Source organism: Bubalus kerabau, chromosome 1, assembly GCF_029407905.1.
Source record: "Bubalus kerabau isolate K-KA32 ecotype Philippines breed swamp buffalo chromosome 1, PCC_UOA_SB_1v2, whole genome shotgun sequence".
Lineage (NCBI taxonomy): Eukaryota > Metazoa > Chordata > Mammalia > Artiodactyla > Bovidae > Bubalus > Bubalus kerabau.
The window spans coordinates 265,705,077-265,727,589 of NC_073624.1; the positions used below are offsets into that span (position 1 = coordinate 265,705,077).

Here is a 22,513-nt window from a genome sequence, read left to right on the forward strand (position 1 = left end):
ATTCTTTCCCTCAGTGTGTTTACCTCTCCTGCTTCTAAAGTCCATGAATTACTCCAACATTTTAAAATTTCTTTCTAACATATTTTTTCTCTTGATGAGATTAGTCTTTTTTAATCGCAAAAGTAATATGTACTTGTGAAAAGCAAAAGTATTTACCCCATCTTACCACTTAAGTTATCACGGCTGCTACAAAATTTTGTGTGTACTCTCAAATCATCGTGATAATATTATATGTTCATAGTTATTATATATACTGATTTTTGTAGCTTTTAAATAATGATGCAGCTCTTACATATCATTACTGAAACGTATTTCAATATGTTTCTTCTAAAGAAAATTTAGAAGGTATCAACAATTTTAAAGAAATAAACACTGTCATCTAGAATTCCAGCCCTAGAGAGATGGCCACTATTTCCATCTTTGAGTATTTTCCTTCATATTTTTTCTATGTGTATTCATGTTAGTCACTTAGTCTTGTCCTGCTCTTTGCGATCCCATGGACCACAGTCCACCAGGCTTCTCTGTCTATGGAATTCTCCAGGCAGGAATACTGGGATGGGTAACCATTCCCTTCTCCAGAGGATCTTCCCGACCCAGGGATCGAACCTGGGTATCTTGCATTGCAGGCAGATTCTTTACCATCTGAGGCACCAGGGAAGCCATATTTTATGTTTAAGCTGAGATAACAAAGGAACATTACTAGACTAAAAGGGCCTAGACTAAAGATGATAAACAATGTGCTTTGTGATAGATAAATATTTTCCAATTGAAAGGAGTCATCATTGTGTGTGGCTTTTAAATACATGGGGTTTTCCAGGTGGCGCTAGTGGTAAGAATCTGCCTGCCAAAGCAGGAGATGTAAGAGATGCTGGTCCCACCCGAGTTGGGAAGATCCCCTGGAGGAGGGAATGGCAACCCACTTTAGTGTTCTTGCCTGGAAAATTCCACAGACACGGAGCCCACCAGAGGAGCCTGGTGGGCTACAACCCATGAGGTCGCAAAGAGTCGGACATGACCGAGCGACTAACACTTCCACTTTTAAATACATAGAAAATTGTATTTAAGTACCTTGGCATTTCACATAATATTTAATCTGGTTATTATTTTGTGCTGTGTGTTTGAGAGAGGAAAACAAGTTTCTTGTTAACAAGTTTTCTGGGACAGTGTTCCTGCCAGCAAGTGATAAAGCCGTCCTTAGCAAATTCTGCAAGAGTGCCACAGCAAATGTTATTTTAAGGGGTGTTAAGTCATTACAATCTCTTGTCCACTTTAATTGTGGGGACTTGATTGTGCTGGACAAGTTCATGTCCCAGTGCCAAGAGGGAGGCATCTCTGAAAAGGTGCCCCAAGGGCAGTCCCCGTCTGTCTTACCTGGAGATCCAGAACTCAATTTGAAAGGCTAAACTCACTAAAGGAAGTTCCAAAATCCTTTTCAATTGCAGTTTCCAATTTTTTTTTTAATTCTAAATTTTTATTTTTTTCCCATTAACTAAAATATTTTTAAGATAATTTATTTTTCAATGAAGGCATATGGATGGTGATTCTCTGCATCTGTGTGGATCTAAGCATGCTTTTCTGCTGGCCTCACACAAGATGCTACTACAAAATTGTACGTTTTGGGGTAACTGTTCCCTTAAAATATTCTACCTGTTGCTCCACAGTTTTCTGACTTTTGGTGCTATAGAAAAGATGTCTGAGGGAGCCTAATTGTTATTTATTTTTAGAGAACTTGTTTTTCCTGCTTTGGTGTATTTGTGATTTCTTTTTCTTTTATTCTTACAATTTTAAAAATTGCCAGGATGTGCCTACATGTGTGTTTTTCTATTAATTTTTTCCTAGAGTGTCTATTATGTAATTATCGGTCTTATTTCAGTTTCTTTTTAAACATACATATAGTTCTGAGATCAGACATTCATTAGGCACCTGCCTCAGTTTTCTCTTTGACCTTCACCTTTGTATTCTGCTAGAGTTTCTGAACTTTATCCCCCATATTTTTATTTCTGTCATTTAAATTCTGCTCCTTGAAACTTCCAATACAGGTTTAAATTTTGCCTTTTCCCCTGTTGCTGTACCCATCTCTAATCCAGTCTTCCTGCCCTCTCTCTCTGTTTCACTCTGTTATTTTCCCATCTCCATCTTCTCTGTGTCTGTGGGTCTCTACCCGGCTTTCACGGGGGCAATGCCATCTCGTTTCCTATTAAGGATGCAGACAGTCTTCTGAAATTTTCTTCTTGTAGTGTATCATTTTATGAGATTTACTGTCTCAGTCTTCAGGAAAACGGCATCTTTCTTGACTGTTTTCCTTCTTCTCACTTATCTGATTAAATGTCTTTTTTTGGAACTCAGGCAAGGCCTAGGAGGCCAAAGTTTTTCTGCAGACCAGAGGCAGTGGAGGATGTGGTGAGAGGGTGGGAGGTGGTCTTTCCCGAGAAGCCTCCACAGGGTCCTGCTCAGTTACCGTCAGGGTGGAGATTTTACCTCAGTTTTGGCAATTCCCTGACTTCCTTTGTAGTTGAGTCAAATTCCAGCCTCTTCTGTGAGAAGATGATTAGAAAACTGCTGTCGAGATTATTTTGTAGTAGCAATTCCCGGAGTGGTCTCCTAATGACTCTCTTTCACGTCTTGAATCCAGTCTCCCCTTTTCTAGCCTCCTTCGGGTATAACCTGTGAAGTAGGCCTTCACTGCGGACTCTGTTCTGTTTATTAACTGTGTGTAGCTCCTCATGAGTTTCACCAGAAGGGCTTGAGGTGTAGGGCTTCGGGAGCATTCCATGTTGCCTCTTTTCTGGAATTTCTCTGACTGGTTTCCGGTGCGTGTGCCTCGTTCTCTGTGTGTGTCGTCATGACGTGCTTTAGGTACTGCTTGCCTCTCAGCGACTGATACTTGTGTACGCACGTAATAGAGTTTGTATTTTCTTATGTGGAGCCTGCCATATGGGTCTTCGCCAGCCATCTATGGATTTAAGGTCAAAACCTACAGTTAGAATACCAGCCATTATGTAGCCATTCAAACAGCCTGTTTATCTGAAGACATGTTTTCAGGTTGAATTCTGAGAAAAACGCAGGGAGTTTCTCAAATTCAGGACAAAAATGCTTTGCCATCTTGAGACCACTGTGAAAGCATCTTCTTTCTCATGTGCCGTGGGAGCGTTGAAAAGCTACACTCCCCACCCAGTTAGCCCGCCCCCGGTCCACGGTGCCCAAAGAGGCAGCACGCTGTAGTTGCTGAGAGCAGGCCCTGGAGTCCCAGTGTGTGGACTTGTCCCCAGCTCTGCAAACTCCTAGCTGGGTGTTCTTAGGCAGATTCCTTTGCCTCACTAAGGGTACCTTTCTCATGTGTCCATGGAGACAGTGATAGGTTCTACATGAGTTAATGTGAAGATCAATGAGACCAAGCAAATGAAGTGTCTAGAACAGTGCCTGGGACATGCAATGGTATTAGCTGCTATTATGGTTATTATTATTACTACTGTTATTACTTTTACTAGCCAATGAGGAGAACTTGTTTGGCAATAAAGGTAAGCCCCTTATTGCTTTAGAGCCAGGACTCAAATTCTTTTGTTGACTATATATTGCCAAGCCTTTCCCATTAAAAAAGGAAGGAAGTTTGGTAGTTCATTAAGCTTAGTAGTCTTTCTTTGTTTCAAAACAACTCTGTTAACACCCAGAAATATATGCCAGTTGCTAGAAAATACAGTCCCTCTGTAACCAAGAACATGAAAATAATTTGCTGTTAAATTAAGAATCTGTGATATACAAAATGTTATCTAAGTAGTAGGAAGTGACTAATAAAAATAGTTATTATTACACTTCAGAGTAATGAGCCTAACTGCGTAAGATCTTAGGTCCTACCAAAATTGTCTCTGAAGACTGTACCTTATAGCATAGGAAATTAGAATAAAAGTTAAAAAAAAAATCAAAGGAATTGAATAGAAGTTACATTTCTTGGCTTTAGAATAGATCTTAAGTCCTGGAAACCCGAGGGACAAATCAATTAAATATTAATCCTGAAATACACTGTTTTAACATTTATATTTTTTTCAGTCTTCTCTCTAGACTTTATTAGCTTCTAAAAGATAATGGAATAACTGATTCAGAAGGGAGGATGACCTAAAATTGTGCCCATAGCAAGAAACCTTTATCATTTAAGGACTGAATATGTATGATTCTTGTCATAAAGTCAGTAATATTTTATCATATACCAATGTACATAATAACTTGTTAAGACCTTCCAAAAACAGTTCACTTGTGAAGTCAAAACCTCTTAGCAAGTTGACATCATAAATTAGTCTTTTATATTTCAATCTGCATTATTACAGAACCCTTAGTAAATGTGTAGAGCGCTGTTCATTTCAGTTCAGTTCAGTTGCTCAGTCGTGTCCGACTCTTTGCAACCCCATGGACTGCAACACACCAGGCCTCCCTGTCCATCACCAACTCCCAGAGTTTACCCAAACTCATGTCCATTGAGTCAGTGATGCCATCCAACCATCTCATCCTCTGTCATCCCCTTCTCCCACCTTCAATCTTTCCCAGCATCAGGGCCTTTTCAAATGAGTCAGCTCTTCACATCAGGTAGCCAAAGTATTGGAGTTTCAGCTTCAGCATCAGTCCTTCCAATGAACACTCAGGACTGATTTCCTTTAGGATGGACTGGTTGGATCTCCTTGCAGTCTAAGGGACCCTCAAGAGTCTTCTCCAACACTGCAGTTCAAAAGCATCAATTTGTTAGTATCATAAAAATTTATTTTAAACTTTGTTCCTCATCTCCTAGGACATTACATGAGATTATGCAGTATTTCTCAAGTTTAAGCATGCCTATGAATCACCTGGACATAGTATGAAAAATTCAGACTCCTGGGCCCAGATCAGGGTGTGATCAGGCTTTCAGTATTTTTCCCAGTCATCTCAGGTGACTCTTCTGACGGTGGTCTTCTGAGCACTTTTCGAGTAACACAGATAATTCTTACAGATCTCATAATGCAGTTCCTGGAAAATATGAGCTTTTCTTTTTTTCCTCTCTCATTTCCTTTTCTTTTTGAAATGCCTGCCCACCCCACGCCATCCCTCACCCCATCCCTCAGCTGTCTCCTGTCTCCATGTCCTGGGGACAGCGTGGCTCTGAAGCACGTTGAGGGCACTGTGGTTTCAAGGAGTCATTGGACCAGATGGGAGGCTTTGGTTGCAGGGAGAAATGCAGAAATGCAAACCCTATTTCGTCCTACTTCTCCTAGGACCTCATTCCTTAACTCTTCCCTCATTCCTTTTGTTGTTGTTGTTGAGTCACTAAGTCGCGTCCCATTCTTTTTTCTTCTTTTTACTCCTTATTTAATGACTCCTCCTTAGACGACATTTCAGTTTAGTCTTCCTCATCATGAACTATTTTAAAATATTTCGTTTGAAGCTGCTCAAGCTTCCATTCTATCTTCCTTTTTAACCCTCACTGCCAAAATTCTTGGTTGAAATTATTGAAGAAGCGAGTAGGGAGAAAGAAGAGAGAAACTAAAAGCAAATGTTAATAAATGGCTGCCTGAAGTAGGTAGGAAGGAGACACCAGTGAACGAGTCAAAGAAGCAGCAACAAAAGTGGTGGGGGAGCCTGGATGTTGCCGGGTCATGGGTGGGAAGGCTGGAAGGAGCACCTAGGCTGGGGATAGACCCAGGACTGGGGGCTGAGGGAGCTTTCTTGTTTGGAGACTGGGATATCGTCGGTTCACTTGAGAGCTGTGTCTGTTATGAGCCAGAGGCTGCTGAGTCAGTGGAGATTCGGCACCGATGACTCTTTTCTTCCAGTGTACGTGCATTTATAGTGAGCATCAGATAAAACAAAACAAAAGAAAAAGTTTAAATCAGTGTTTATTTACACAGAAAGAGTGTCACATGGTACAGATTTCTTGGATTGCTTGCCAGGTGTTTATAGGTAAATGGATTCGTTTATCAATTGACCAATATCAAATAAGAAAGATATTATTTGGGAAGAGCTCAGGAATGAATTCTACACATATGTTTATCTTAATCATTAGGACTGTGGGTTTCGTGGTTGGTTTTTCGTGTTAAGGTGGGCATCCCTGTTCTCTTTCTTTTTCAAATCAAGTCTCTGATTCCTAAGCGGTCTAATTTGAGCTCAAGGTACGTAATGTTTGGACTTCAGCACCTTCCAGAAATATATCACTCTAAAGTCTGCAAAGTACAGTTTCAAAGAAAACACTTTTTTTACAGGAAACAGAGAGCTAAAGTGATCTCATGTTCACATTCCAATTTTGGTTTCACTTAGTGCTTGGGATAAAAATTACTTCTCTGAATGCTGTATTGTTACTTTTTTTTTTCCTGCTTACCTTCTTAAAAACACTGAGTTTACTCAGTAAAGTCTGAAACCATGCATCTCTTTCCCGGAAAAATGAAAGCTGACAAGAAAGTTGAATGACTAATTTTTAAAATATTGCATTTAAAAAATAATGAGGGTTCCTTCTACCAGCTATATGATGAGAGGTTGCTGATCTATTTGTTAGCTAGGACCTGGTGATACCTGCCTAACTTTAAAAATAGGATTCAGGGGACACCCAGTGGTTAAAAGGAGGAAATTCCTCCTGAGGTGCAGTGTTCAATAGAATAAGTATTTCTTGTCTCAGCAGTCAAAATGTTGATACATTGCTGATTTTGTCTTTCTGAATGAGCATATGTTAGCTGTATGTGTGTGCTTTAAGAAGAAAGGGACTTGGTTTTGACATTTATATGAATTTTATTCAAGTATTTGAAAACTTACAAATTATAAGGTTAGAAGTGTTAGAAATATGATTAAACTTTTCTTTTAATGAAGACATAATATTAAGAAATGAGAAATAAGCAACCCAGAGTCATAAATAAGAAAAACAATTAAAATTTTTTGACCCAGAAATTCCACCAATAGAAATTTGTTTCAAATACATAATCAGAGGTGTACTTGATGCCTGTGTACAAAGTATTCACTATAGCTTTATTTATAGTGATAACAAACTAGAGAAATAAACATACAGCTTTAATGAATTGGTGAAGTTAACAGCACAAAAATAGTGAGTAAGGCATCTTTAACACCATGCTTTCAAGAACATTTAACAATGGAGGAAAATGTTTATGATAGGTAAAAAACAATGATGAGAGACCAGTAATTCCTTGTATTTAACAAATTGTGTATATTTTGATTTGCATAAAAATAGAAAAATAACTGAATGTGGTTGTCTTGATTGGCAAGATTTCGAGTAATTTCTATTCTCTTCTTTATACTTTTCTCTTTATTCTAAACTTTTTTTTTTTCATTAGAGGGAGAAGAATAATAAACAGCATAGATAATAAAAGGATAATGGAAGAAAATGTTTTAACAATGATCAAAGCTAAATCTGTGAATCTATCTACTTAGACCTTAAAGGGAGAAATGTTTTATATGCATTTTTCCTTTGGAACCTTCAAGAGATGTTTCCAGAGTAAAGCTGCTGCTGCCACCCTTTGTGTGTGTGTGTGTGTGTGAGTGTGTGTGTGCACGCACGTGTGTGTACACACATGTGTTTGGCTAGAAGGGCACTTCTTATATATGGACAGAGAATCAGGATTTAAGCACTAAGGCTGCATAGAGAGCAAGGATTGTTAATTATTTTTAGTTTATGTTCCTTTTGAAATCCAATGAAAACTAATTGTTTTCTCTGAAAATGACACATGTATATGAATAAAAGAATTTTTTAAAAAGTGACATACAACTTACATAGGTTCAGAGATACACACCATCCCTACCTGGGACAGGGGGAGGAATATTATTGAGTAGCTATGTTTAGGAGGTATCATCTAATATTTTCCCAGTTGGATTAGTGTTGATGCCTGAAATTCCACTGGTAGCAACTTCCTTAACCTCTGAAGTAAGGATTGCCTTCCGGTGCATCCTCTTTTAAATTGTAGATATTTGTAGGAGGGATAATATATTAATTATTAACATCTTGGTGAGAAGTAGTTTAATAAGAGAGAAAGCAAATTATGTAAACACTATCTATATAGATTTGATAAAGGTAGTAAAGAACCAGTGATCATTTGATATTGAACATATGTAGGGGTTGCACACACACACACACACACACCTTATAACAACCCCCATTCTCCTAATGAGAAAATTGAGGCACAACTTGATTAAATAACCTGTCCAAGGTCACACAGTTATATAATAGTGGACCCCAGGATGGAACTCATTTTCCAGAGTCTATACTCTTAACTCGGAGAAGGCAATGGCACCCAACTCCGGTACTCTTGCCTGGAAAATCCCATGGATGGAGGAGCCTGGTAGGCTGCAGTCCATGGGGTCGCTGAGGGTCGGACACAACTGAGCAACTTCACTTTCACTTTTCATTTCATGCATTGGAGAAGGAAATGGCAACCCACTCCAGTGTTCTGCCTGGAGAATCCCAGGGATGGGGGGTGGGCCTTGTGGGCTCTATGGGGTCACACAGAGTCGGACACGACTGAAGCGACTTAGCAGCAGCAGCATACTCTTAACTAGTATCCAAAACTGTTTATAAAGTTATCTATTTAAAAAAGTCTACCTAATGCCAACTCCATAGACTTTCTTAAGACTGTTGTCAGTTTTTGTAACTCACTTCTCTGACTCTTCATTGCCGTCTTTCTTCCTCATGCCCTCTTTTTACTCGAAAGGTCTTTAAGCGAGGTTAAATCATTCCATTCCCTTGGCTCTAAAATGTAAGGGAGTGTAAGGACAGCTGCGCCCTCCTGGTGGACAGGAAGTGGGGCCCCAGGGAAACTGAGTCCCAGCACAAGTGGAGTGGGAGAAGAAAGCATCCTCCCAACCCCGTGTCAGCGCGGCCACCTTGGACAGAGAGACCTGAGCTAGACCACCCCCAGGCCTTCTGCCTGGAGACCATGCATGGCGCTGAGGAATCGGGAAACAACTCCATGCTGGCCACCGTAACATGCATTACTAACACTGCTGTGGACGGGATGATTCATTCAGTGAGTGAATTTCTGTGTAATAGGTTATGAGTTGATCTTAGGGCTTATTATTGTGACCTATATAGCAGTGTTTTGCAGGGGTTAACATAGCCTATTTACTGAACTGCATTTGGGGTAACACCATTTATACGTGTTTCTATAGTGAAAGCAACTTGTATTTGTCCATAGACTATTTATAACCATGGTGTAAAAGAACATTTGTGAATAAAAGTCACAGCCTTAAAATTGCTAGTATTGGGGAATCTGTCTCTCCTTGGAAAGAATCTTTTTCTAGAGACTATTTTCCAATAAATCATGTGTTTTCATGTGGAAACACAATATTTGCTTTTCATTTTATGGGATGATTTAACTAATGGAACTGACTTGTCAACAAATGTGTCAAAACGTTTTAATGAGAGTCCTTATCCTGAAAAATACTACATTTCATCAAGCCTAAGACACCACTGATCTAAAAATGCACTGATTAGAAAATGCTAAGAAAGAAAGAATAATAACTATCAATTAATCTCTGACCAAAGCTTTATATTGATTTTAAGATGCATCAGTATGCAATAAGAAAATGGTGACTTAAAATCAATAAAACAAAATTCAGTAGTAACTTGAAAACTTATGTAATTATGATGTCCATTGTTCAAATAATTCTGAAACTAATTTCATTTTTGCATTCAGGACACAAAACTGTTTAATATCCCCCTTTGATATTTTTTTCATTAAAATCACAATTTTTCATTTTGATAGCCTTCCCATATTTATCAGATATGAATCTGATTAACTTCCAGTAGTTTCAAACACTTAAACTGACATTCAGAGGATAAATATTTGTTTTGCTTTTAAGGATAATCAGATAATGTGTTGCACACCATTCGACATACAGGATTTTTAAAACAGCTTAAGCAATTATTTGAGTATTCCAGCTACCAAGGGGCTTCCCTGGTGGCTCAGTGATAAAAAAAAAATCTGCCTGCCAATGTAGGAGATGCACGTTTGATCCCTGGATCAGGAAGATGCCCTGGAGAAGGAAATGGTAACCCACTCGAGTATTCTTGCTTGGGAAATCTCACAGACAGAGGAGCCTGGTGAGCTACATTCTATGGGGTTGTAAAGAGTCAGACATGACTTAGCAACTGGGCACGCAGGCACACCAGCTACCAAGTTAAACCTTTGAGTGTTCATTTAATACAAAAGTTTTTGGGTAATTGTGTGCTCACAAATTCCATCAAATGTAGCATCTGATCTGTTACTTAAGAGATTGTTGCAAGCTGAAGAATCCCTAGTCTGCTTCCTCTTGAGGGCTGTTACTTTGGAGGAAAGGTAGACAAGCTCCCTTCTCACCTTTGGGGTGGAGAGGAGAATCACTGGAACTCTGTGACACCTTCACAGCGGTGGATGGCACCATGACTTAGCTGGGGCAGAGGAAAAGCTCTCACCCATGGGTTGACTCCATTATCTCTTGAATCTTTGGGGGATGGGAGTCTAAAACCCAGCTTGCTCCTTCATACCCAACTCATCACTCTTAATAGGTATTTGTTGAGCTGCTTGTGAGTTTATATTTTCATGCAGTTTGGAAATGTTTGACCATTATTTCTTCAAGTATTTTGTTTTGTCTCCTCATCTCTCTCTTCTTTGGAGGCTGTGGCTGTGCATGTATTAGCGGCGTGGGATTGCCCCACAACTCAGCGATGCTCTGTTGTCTGTCCTCTAGCCCTTCACTCTCTGTTTCATTTTGGGTTGTTTCTATTGCCATGTCTCCAAGTTCACTAATCTTTTCTTCTGCAATGTCTCATCAGTTTTTAATCGCAGTGTGTTTTTCATCTCATACTTTTTTTTTTTTTTTTTTGGCCGTGTGAAATCTTAGTTCTCTGACCAGGAATCGAACCCATGTCCCCTGCAATGGAAGTGCGGGGTCTTAACCACTGAATCGCTAGGGAAGTCCCTGGGTGGTTTTATTAAGATATTTACTATTTTTCTCCTAAACATAGTTTTAGAAAGCTTTTTATTTTGAAATAAGTATAGATTGCCAGAAAGTTGCAAAGATAATACAGCTGGTGTGACATACCGTTCACCCCGTTTCCCCACTGGTTACATGGTCTACAACTATAATATGATATCAAGACTAGGAAACTTATACACAGTCTATGCCATTTTATTACCTGTAGATTCACGTAGCCAGCCCTGCAATCAAGATACTATGCTTCTTGCACGTTATAGTTTTCCTGTGTGTGGAAAAGCCCAAAGTTGCATTTTTCTGCTTCTAGGCATGCCTTGTAATTTTTTATTAGATAACAAACAAATGTGATTTTTATATTGTGCGAGTGCTTTTTGTTACTGTTGCTTTAAGTTTTCCGGAGCTTGGTTCTGGAACATAGTTAAGTTACTGGAGACACTTTGATCACTTTGACACTTTGGGGTTTGCTTTTAACCTTTGTTTGGCTGGACCAGAGCAGCTTTTAGAGGAGGAGCCTTTTTCTTCTTCATTCCCTACCCAGGGGTTCTGACTGCTGGCAACACGTCCTGGTCCTGGCCCGCGGGAAACCCTTTGATTATGTCTCTGCTCCTTCCTTCTGGGTCTTCTTGCCCCACATTCGGGCTCTCCTCACACGCACATCTCTGGAGCTAACTTTCGCACCTCCCCTCTCTGGTGCCCTTCCCTTGACCTTTGACCTCCCAACTTCATCTCCTCAGCCCAGACAGACAGACAGCCACCGCATGATCCAACAGCTGGAAACTCCGCGGGCAGTAGACGGTGGCAATCACAGGGCGTCCCTGGTTTGTTTCCCTCTCTGGGGGACCCCGTCCTTGCTGACTGGTATCCAGCATCTGGAAACCACTGTAGCATATAGTGGTCTAGGGTTTTCTTTAGTTATTTAAGGCAGGAGCACTCCTTCCTTTTTAATCTCAATTTGCTTACATAAGACTGTCATCAGTGTAAAAGGGAAACAAACCTGTGTTTGCCAGGAGGCTGTGGCCCAGCTTACAAACCAAAGTTCCTTCTTTTACTGTGAAGGGATTTGAGTTGTGACAGTTTTCTCATTTATACGCCTGGCCGCTGACTTGCTTCTTTGTTCATTTAGCAATGCGCTTGAGTGTTCTGCAGGTATTTTACTAATATTGAAATGTGCCACAAAGGCTGTAGAAATCGCCTATCCCATATCCTGTCCTGACACCCTGTAGTACCTCAGAAGGAGCCTTGCCACTCCCAGAAACAATGAGGTCATGTTTATTCCTGCGGATCTTGATGACGCTGGATCACCCTCCCACACACACACTCACACACCGTGTGACACTCAACACCTGGGAGGCCTAAGGGAGCGAGGTCCAGAGGGGCCGGCATCTTTCACAGCTGACGCACGAACACCAGGACCTGCTGCTCTGGCTCTGGAAGGCCACACTCATCAGGGAAGCCTTTCAGCATTGACCCCAGAAGTGGTCCCAGGTTCCCCTCAGCTAGCAGTTATCAGGCTTCCCAGGTGGCGCTGGTGGTAAAGAACCCGCCTACAATGCAGGAGACTTACGAGACATGAGTTCAGTCCCTGGGTCTGGAAGATCCCCTGGAGGAGGGCATGGCAACCCACTTCAGTATTCTTGGCCTGGAGAATCCCATGGCCAGAGGGGCCTGGTGGGCTAGTCCATGGGGTCACAAAGAGTCAGACACGACTGAAGTGACTTACGTGCACAGCAGTTATTGAGTAATCACAGTATCTCTGAGTGTGGGCTTAGATGCATTGCATATATAATTTCATATCATCTCCAGAGTTCCTGTAAGACCAGTCACAGGACATGTTCTCACCAGTCAGAATTGCTGGGTACAGTACTCACTGTATTGAAAAAAATTAGTTCTGCTCTGAAGGCTGCTCTTGTTCAACCTAACAAAGCTTAAAAGCAAACCTCAAAAGGATCAAATTGTTTCCAGGTAATAGAATCATGACCAGTCCTAAAAAAAAAAATTACTTTCTTTTCAATGAAAAAACAATTATTTTTCTATTATAGAAATGGGCTTCCCTGGTGGCTCAGATGATAGAAAGTCCGCCTAGGATGTGGGAGACCTGAGTTCGATCCCTGGGATGGGAAGATCCCTTGAAGGAGAGCATGGCAACCCACTCCAGTATTCTTGCCTGGAGAATCTACATGGACAGAGGAGCCTGGTGGACTACAGTCCATGGGGTTGCAAAGAGTTGGACATGACTGAGTGATTAAGCACATGTATTATATAAATAACAAAGCTCAAAAAAAATTCTCAGCAGCCACTAAGACCCATTATGAGTTAAAATTAGATGCACAGGGGTTGCCCTGGGTTGATGAGTCTGTCCCAGTGCCACTGGTTCAAGGCCTTGGGCCTCTCTCTCCCCCAGAGCAGGGATTTCTAACCTGTGAGCCACAGACTTCAGGCCACACTTCATCTCATACAGTCCTCTCAGTCTCTCTCTGAGATACAGGTAGGGTTATTTTCATTGCTCAGGTGAGAAAGTGAGTCTTTAGAAGTGCTCATAAACTTGACTGAGGTCTCACAGCTGGCATTTGGTTGCAGCCAGGATTTTCCTGCCACATATATCAAACAGCAGGACCATTATTCTAGAGGATTCGGCACTTTTCTATGTAGAGTCATCAGGTCTCAGGCTGGCATGAGGCCTTACTTAAGGGGCCTTTCCTGAGATTTTAGAAGATAGTGACACAGCAGCTTTGCCTGGCTCTCGGGATTTCATTGTTACTTTGAAAACTTGAATTCTTACTTTGAGACTTGAGTTCTGATTCATTCAGTAAAAACTTTTGTTATGAAACACAACAGACATCCAAGAAAGGCATGCCATGAATTCCTTTCATGTCCTCCTGCAACAGCGGATAGGATGCATGTAATCTGTGCGTTCTTTATCCATCTTGTCTGCTCAACACGAGGTGCCCGTTTTATGGGTCTCCTGGCCGGCAGACTCTGAACTTCTTTCGAGATGGGAGAGGCAGCTTCTAGTAGAAGGTGTGGATTCGTGGCCCATGGAAACAGGGCCTATGTCTTCTCAGGAGTCTGCACCTGAGCAGGAAACAAATCACACAAATTCCCTATAAATGGACCGGACCTGATGTCCTGGAGTCAGGGTCCAGTGGAGGCAGGTCTGGCATGGATGGTGACACTCCTGTCAGCTGTTTTTAAAACGGAGGCCCCATGACAGGCTGGCTGCCGGGAAGAGCGACTCAGCCACAGACGAGGGGCAGGCCGTTCCTGACCATTGCCTTTCTATAAAACTTAAGTAAAACAGAGACGTGCTCATAAATGTTAGAAGGAATGTGGTTGAATGGCAAGGGAAAATCTGTTCAGTGGCCTCGAAGAAAAATTAGTTGAACTCAAACTTTGAATTACCCTAGTACTGGTGTCCTCACGTAACAGCTTAATCATGTACAGACCAGAGCATGTCTGTGTGTGAAGACAAAGGCAGAATCCTACAGGAGTGAGCTTGTTGAGAGTTTTCCCTTACTGTGAGTAAATGAATTCCATTCTATCCCAGGGTAGACCCAGCCCTGTCAGAGCTGTGAATGTGCAGACCTAGCTGGGTGAGAAACGTGTCCAGGCCAGACTGCGATTTCTAAGGACTGATGCTCGTGGTTGGGGGGAGAGAGGGGCTGAGGGTAAGGAAGACTGCACAAGTTAAGTTCATGGTGACGTGAAGCCAAGGGACTTTGAGAACTTTTCCCATGGAGACAAGAAATACTCCCAAGGACTAGATGGTAGGTACCCAGAAAAGGCAGGAAGCAAACCATGGCCTGGAAGAGACTGCTGATCCCAGCCCACCTGACTGTGGCTCTGTCATGAACCCATCGCTTCGGACTCAGCATCTTGATTCAGCATCCTATATCGCCTTGTTCCATGCTTGCCGGTGCCCACCTTGCTTCAGCGGCGGCAACTTCCCTCTGTTCCTCCAGCTTGCTAAACCCAGCCCAGGACCTTTATCTGTGCCACCCTGTCCACCTCGAATGCCTCCCTTCCCCTGTGCCACACTTTATGCTTGATTTATTTATAGTCAGATCTCAGTCAAATGTCGCTTCTTTGTCTATCCTGTCTGAAGGAACCCTCAGGCAGCTACTCTCTGTTACATGACCCTGTTTTATTATCTTTACAATGCTCTTCACTCTCTGAAACCATCTTGGTTTTTATTTACTTATTTAGAGTCCGAGTCCTCTTACTGGAATGTAAGCAGTACAGGAGTAAGACCTGTTTTTGTTCAATTGGTCATTATATCACCACTGCCTAGAATAGGACCAGGCTTCTAGCCAGGGTTCAGTAAATGTCCAGTGAGTAAAGGGATGGTAGTGGTGGGTGGTTTAGTCGCTAAGTTGTATCCAACACTTGCGACCCCATGGACTGTAGCCTGCCAGGCTCCTCTGTCCGTGGGATTCTCCAGGCAAGAATACTGGAGTGGGTTGCTGTTTCCTTCTCCAGGGGGGTCTTCCTGACCCAGGAATCGAACCTGGGTCTCCTGCATTGCAGACAGATTCTTTACCAAATGAGCTTCAAGGGAAGCCCGGAGTAAAGGGATGCATGAAGTCAAATACAGCTGAAGAGAAAACCACGTCATGTATGTGTGGCTCACAGCGAAAACAATGTGTAACAATACAAATATGAGAATAAGGGGTTTGTGCTGTGGTATACGTGTGCATATCTAAGCTTTTGTGTTGTGTTTCAAGTGCCTGACATTGTTAAGAGCTCTATAAATATTACATAACGGAAGATCATTTTTTACAAATTCTACTCCTGTTTCAGCTAAACTAAATTGGTCTTTTGTAAACTAGGTAATTCAGTTGTCTCAGAGAACAAAGCAAGGTCATACCCACAGGAAAGCTGAGATATCCATCCTCAGTTGAGTTAAAAGATACTGAATTTAATAATAATTTTTAAATTACCTTTTAAAGTAAACATTAAGTTTATACACAGGTAAAATAAAAATCACTATGTATGTTAAATTTATAAAAAAATACAGCATGTGTATTATTTTAAACTTAATGGTTTCATAACTCAGCCAAAAGTTTTTCATTTTTGTGGGCAAATCGTAGCTAACGGGTGGAGTAGAGTTCATTTACAGATAAGTCAGGGTCTGGTATGTGCATTCTGACGTGAGGATTGGAGATGCAGTTACTGCAGGATTGCAGCGTGACCTTCCCTGGTTACAGCTGGGACCACAAGTTAATAGCTGGAGCAGTGGACAGTGATTGGACTTTGCCAGGCTTCAGTCTCCTCACTGGAAATGAGGAGGTTGAAATGGAAAATGCAAGTATAATGAATAACCCCAATGCTATATGCTTGTCTTCATTTCTTATATCCAACCCCTTACACGGAATCCATGTTATGCACTATGATTATCAGAAGCTGCTTGGCTCCTCTATCCATGGTATTCTCCAGGCAAAAATATTGGAATTTGGTAGCCATTCTCTTCTCCAGGGGATCGTCTCCACCCAGGGATCAAAGCCAGGTCTCCTGCATTGCAGGCAGATTCTTTACCATCTGAGCCACCAGGGAAGCCCTCTTTAATTTCTATCACATTTATCTAGGATTTTTTTCTTCCTCTGGTTGATGGTAGTGCATGAATGCTTGGGAGAGACTATTTAGTTTACAGGTGATACTCTGGAGCCTGGGGCCCCTGCAGAGGCCTCTGAAGACCCTCAGACACCCATTAAAACGTGTCCACCCTGTTGATTCAGTGGGCACCCTGCAGGGCTCTGAGAATGGCCAACCAGTGCACACATGACCATTGGACTTTGAGGACAGCAAGCTGAGTTTCATCTTTTCTACTTGCTAAGACAGTATTTGCCCTGAAGGGAAACAAGGCTTCAGCTCAAACTTCAGCTCAAATTGTGGCAGACAGTTTCACAAAATTAAGTAATATAAATTTTGCTGAATATCTTCTAAATGTTAAAGAATTCAACCAAATTCTTCTCAATTATATATTTTTCAAAAAGTGTCCAAAGTTGTGTGTAAGTGGAAATGTAACTCTTTATGGTGTTATAATCACCTAATTGGCATGATAACCCCTCCTATGTATTCAATGCTTATAGTACATGCTTCATGTTTTATAGATACTGGATCATAATCTCGCCATGTTGCATTATAAACTTTATATACTTGCTTCTCTGAAATACATAAGTAAAATTCATAAGTAAAAGATACAAGATATCAAGTCCTTATGGAGAAAGCAACTGTATATTTTATCTTCCCCCCTTGTTTATTATCCATTTGTCACTTAAGTAGTTATATGCCACTGCCGCTGCTAAGCCGCTTCAGTCGTGTCCAACTCTGTACGACCCCATAGACGGCAGCCCACCAGGCTCCCCCGTCCCTGGGATTCTCCAGGCAAGAACACTGGAGTGGGTTGCCATTTCCTTCTCCAATGCATGAAAGTAAAAAGTGAAAGTGAAGTCGCTCAGTCGTGTCTGACTCTTAGCGACCCCATGGACTGCAGCCCACCAGGCTCCTCTGTCCATGGAATTTTCCAGGCAAGAGTACTAGAGTGGGGTGCCATTGCCTTCTCCAAGTAGTTATATAAGAAAATACAAAAAAAAAAAAAGAACTCTTAACCCCACTATCAGAAAATAACCCCACATGAACTTCAGAGATCATACTATGCATGTTACTTTATAATGTGACTTTTCTTTATGTAAAATATAAGTTAAGTATTTTCATTTAATGCAGTGTTCTTCTAAACATGATCTTTAAACAACCACATGACATTTCATCCTGTAGCTGTTCATAGCATGACCTCTTATGTGGGAGGCAATAGACATTTTGCTTTTTACGAGCTGTGACCACGGCCAAGTTATATACTCACCCCATTCCTCCATCTCCTTACCCATAAAATGGGGATAACAATAGTAACAGCTTTATATTGTGTAATTTTAAGATTAAGTAACTTGTTACACATGATACATGTTACATATTTATCATGTTATACATGTTATATGATGGTATACACGTTACACATGATGATGCTTAAGAGCACTTACAATAGTACTGTAATGTATTATTAGAGCATTATTTTATTATTATCTATAATTTAATTATTCTGATGGAACAATTACCTGATACACATTGAGTAAGAACTCAATGTGCAGTGAAAATGAAGTGAAAGTCGCTCAGTTGTGTCTGACTCTTTGAGGGCCCATGGACTATACAGTCCATGGAATCTCCAGGCCAGAATACTGGAGTGGGTAGCCTTTCCCTTCTCCAGGGATCTTCCCAGCCCAGAAATTGAACTGGGTTCTCCTGCATTGCAGGCAGATTCTTTACCAACTGAGCTATCAGGGAAGCCCTTATGGAGTGGGTAGCCTTTCCCTTCTCCAGGGGATCTTCCTAGCCCAGGAATCGAACCTAGGTCTCCCACATTGCATGCGGATTCTTTACTGGCTGAGCCACAAGGGAAGCCCAAGAATACTGAGGCGGGTAGTCTATCCCTTCTCCAGCGGATCTTCCTGACCCAGGAATCGAACCGGGGTCTCCTGCATTGTAGGCGGATTCTTTACCAACTGAACTATCAGGGAAGCCCAAGAACTCAATAAACATTCATTATTATGCATCATTGTATTCTAACTTCAAAAAGCAAAAAACAGTATAGGTAATAAAGGACTCAATAAACATTCATTATTACCTATATTGTTTTTTGCTTTTTGAAGTCAGAATACTGTGATGAATATCTGTGAAGAAAAAAAGGCTTTTGCTCTTGTACTATTATTTCCCTAAGATAAGTTTCTTAGACATAGGCTTGCATCTTTGATCCTTGCTGCTGAGTCACCCTCTGCAGACTGTGCTAACGCCTGCTCTGCAGCGCTCAGGGTAAGAGAGAAAGAACGCACCCTGCCCCAGTGAGTGATGCTGTTCTGGGAATGCATGGCAGTGGAAAATGGCACCTGCCATGTGAGGAGTTCGGCAGTTTTCCAAAACCATTGACTATTGAACAACTGCAATTTACTCAATGCACTCTTTCTTTTTAATATTTATATAGTCTTCAGGCTACGATATAACAAATTAAAAACTTGTTTCACTTTTTGTGTGCTTAGCATTGAGTATATTAGTCTGAATTTTGCTTGAAAAGATATTTGTATTGATAGAAAAATTTGCGCTTGACCACACTGTTAAGGTATCTTCCCCCATCGAAGCTAATATTTTCTTTTTTTTTTTTTTTTTTTTTTTTTTCAGAAAAAAGCAACAAGCCTTGGGAGCAGTCAGCTCTCCAGAACTCAGGCTGGTGAAAAAGCCCCAGTCACCAAGGTCAGTCATTTCCTGGACATGAAAAGACACCTACTTTACAGATGTATCACTAGTGGGTGGGACTTGTAGGGAAAACAGACATGTCAAATATGTCACTGAAAATCGAACAAAGTATCATTTCTGGGCAGGTGGGGGAGGTACAAAGCAACAGGCATGACATTTCTTAATAAGGACTTGATGATTTAAGACCTAATAAAGACATTTGTGTTATTATTCTTACTGGCATCTAATAGTAAGCGTCCAAAAATATTAATCATTATTTTAAATGTTTATAAATAATATTTGATTTTTGCACATATTATGAGTAGAAATATAGTTTTTTCATTTCTTCAGAAAATAATTCAAATTTTCTTTATGAGTATTAAGCATAGCAGGCTCTTGCTAAATGTGCTGTGTAATTATCTTATGTAACCTGTCACAACCTTATAATTATTATTCCTCTATACTCGAGGAAACCTGGGGTCAGAGAGGTTAAGTAACCTTGACAAGATCACAAAGCCAGTAAGATGGAGGTAGGGTTCAAATCCAGGCTTCCAGTTCACAAAAGATCCTGGACCTTTTAAAATCTGACCAAGCCTTCTTTGGCAATATAACACTACCAAGTTTTGCAGCTTATAAAAACCACTGAAATTTCATCTTTCAAGATAAGCTGTAACTCCAATTTAAGCTAATAGTTTTCAATATATATAGTAAAAGCTATCTATGCTCCTTCCACTTCAGCTGGTGATCTTCCAGTATGTCCAGGATTATCCAAACCTTAACCTGTTTCAGGATTGCCTATATGACTATTGAAAATAAGCATTTTTTTTTCCATTGAAACTGGTAGCTCTCCTGTGGAGGGCTGTGGACTTCCTCATTCATGTATGTTGCTTGCTTGGTGAAGAGTTCATATTTTAGAGCCTCCTGGAGCCTCAGCTGCTGTCCAAACCCCTTCTAAGTACCCAAACTAAAACCCAGCTGAGACATGAGAGGAGGCTGGGCCAGGGTATCTCTGCTGCCATTGCCCTTGTTAGTCCTCATACTCTCTTGTTTGGAGGTCTCCAACTAAAATATATTTTCTAGACATGTCCTATCTTTTGTAATATTATGACTTTTATTTAACTTGCACTTAAATTATGCCTCTAAAAATTTGAAGCTTCATTAGTTCAGTCTTTCAGTCGTGTCCGCTCTTTGTGACCCCATGGACTGCAGCATGCCAGGCCTCCCTGTCCATCACCAACTCCCGGAGTTTACTCAAACTCACGTCCATCGAGTTGGTGATGCCATCCAAACATCTAATCCTCTGCTGTCCCCTTCTCCCCTGGCCTTCAATCTTTCCCAGCATCAGGGTCTTTTCCAGTGAAAAGACTGGTTCTTTGCATCAGGTGGCCAAAGCTTCATTAGCCAGACCTCAATCTCAGGAGATTTTTAGTGAATCATTTGTAAATGGTTTCTAGAGTTGTCATTACCTAAACTCTTGGAGTTTCAGTACATTGTCCAGATCTCCTGCCTGGGAAGGGCCTTTATTCATTTCATTCATTCAAACTCTTGGAGGGTCAGTACATTGTGGAAAATCACACTTAGGTATTTTTGTTTTGTTTCCTTTATTTCCTGCCCACCCCCTCCTTGAATTTAGTGGTAAGAAGCAGTCCCTTTTACATCTTTTTTCTACCCAGGAGTATCATCCACTCATTTCTAGGTAGAATTCTTGTAAAGAATTTGGCAATTCTCCTCAAACCTTGCCCCTGCCTCAGGAAGCTGTGGGAGGGAGTGTAGCTAGGAGGCAGAGACATTTAGCCACACAGTGACTGATTTAGTATTTACTGGCAGACTTGTAATTCTCTCCTTGGCTTCTCCCATCCCATTCTTCTATTGTTCTTTATCACTGTGGTTTCCTGACTGGAGTTCCTTCACCAATTTCCTGAATATTGTTTTTTCCAGGATTTAATTCTTCATTCCTTCCTTTTTATATCTTTAACCCTTACAGAGTATGAGAAATATATATATATATATATATACTTATATATACTTATATATGTGCATAATATATATACTTATATATGTGCATACATATACATTTTATATATATATATACTTTCTTAGTTTTTTAACTTTGTCTTTTGATACCAGATTGAAAGTCCTCAGTATCATCATCTCTTAAAAATGACCATTCCCATGCATCATTTAATAGCATTTGTGACCCCTTGAAGCCTTTTATTACACAATAAATTATCACAACATACAGGCAAATGATATTCTCCCGACACATAACATGACAATAGTAGATATAATTGGTAGTGAGAATTAGTTCTGGTTTTCTTGATTCTAGACACATTCAACTCAAAAGTTAAAGTAAGTGACAATTTTACAATTATTAAGAAAAACTTCAGTTCAGTTCAGTTCAGTTCAGTCGCTCAGTCGTGTCCGACTCTTTGCGACCCCATGAATCGCAGCACGCCAGGCCTCCCTGTCCATCACCAACTCCCGGAGTTCACTCAGACTCACGTCCATCGAGTAAGTGATGCCATCCAGCCATCTCATCCTCTGTCGTCCCCTTCTCCTCCTGCCCCCAATCCCTCCCAGCATCAGAGTCTTTTCCAATGAGTCAACTCTTCGCATGAGGTGGCCAAAGTACTGGAGTTTCAGCTTTAGCATCATTCCTTCCAAAGAAAAACTTAGTCTGTATTAAAAATTCAGTATGGCAATGGCACCCCACTCCAGTACTCTTGCCTGGAAAATCCCATGGACTGAGGAGCCTAGTAGGCTGCAGTCCATGGGGTTGCAAAGAGTAGGACACGAATGAGCCACTTCACTTTCACTTTTCACTTTCATGCATTGGAGAAGGAAATGGCAACCCACTCCAGTGTTCTTGCCTGGAGAATCCCAGTGACGGCGGAGCCTGGTGGACTGCCGTCTATGGGGTCGCACAGAGTCAGACACGACTGAAGCGGCCTAGCAGCAGCAGCAGCAGCAGCAGCAGCGAGCTGTATATAGCTGTATATTAGAGACTGGTTACCATGTATTGCAGACATGTTTTATGAGAATTCTTACAAAATCAGTAATTATGTGTACAAATAATATCACTTCTGCCATACAGTCCTGGGTTTGGAGGATCCAAAATACTTAAGTGGCATAGATATTTCTAATTCAAAATCATTATTTTAAGGTGTTTAGTGCTTAAAATTGGAGAAGGCGATGGCACCCCACTCCAGTACTCTTGCTTGGAAAATCCCATGGATGGAGGAGCCTGGTAGATTGCAGTCCATGGGGTCGCTAAGAGTCAGACACGACTGAGCTACCTCACTTTCACTGT

General features: G+C 41.1%; 1 protein-coding gene across 10 annotated transcripts in view; it reads left to right on the top strand.

Annotated features, from left to right (window-relative positions):
- CAST (calpastatin) overlaps positions 1-22,513 on the top strand; it is a 133,286-nt gene that overhangs the window by 20,180 nt on the left and 90,593 nt on the right. For all 10 annotated transcript variants that reach the window (XM_055565285.1, XM_055565265.1, XM_055565270.1 and 7 more), the window contains exon 3: positions 19,150-19,221. In XM_055565285.1, coding sequence (XP_055421260.1) covers positions 19,150-19,221 — 72 coding nt within the window. The remainder of the gene's footprint in view (positions 1-19,149; positions 19,222-22,513) is intronic.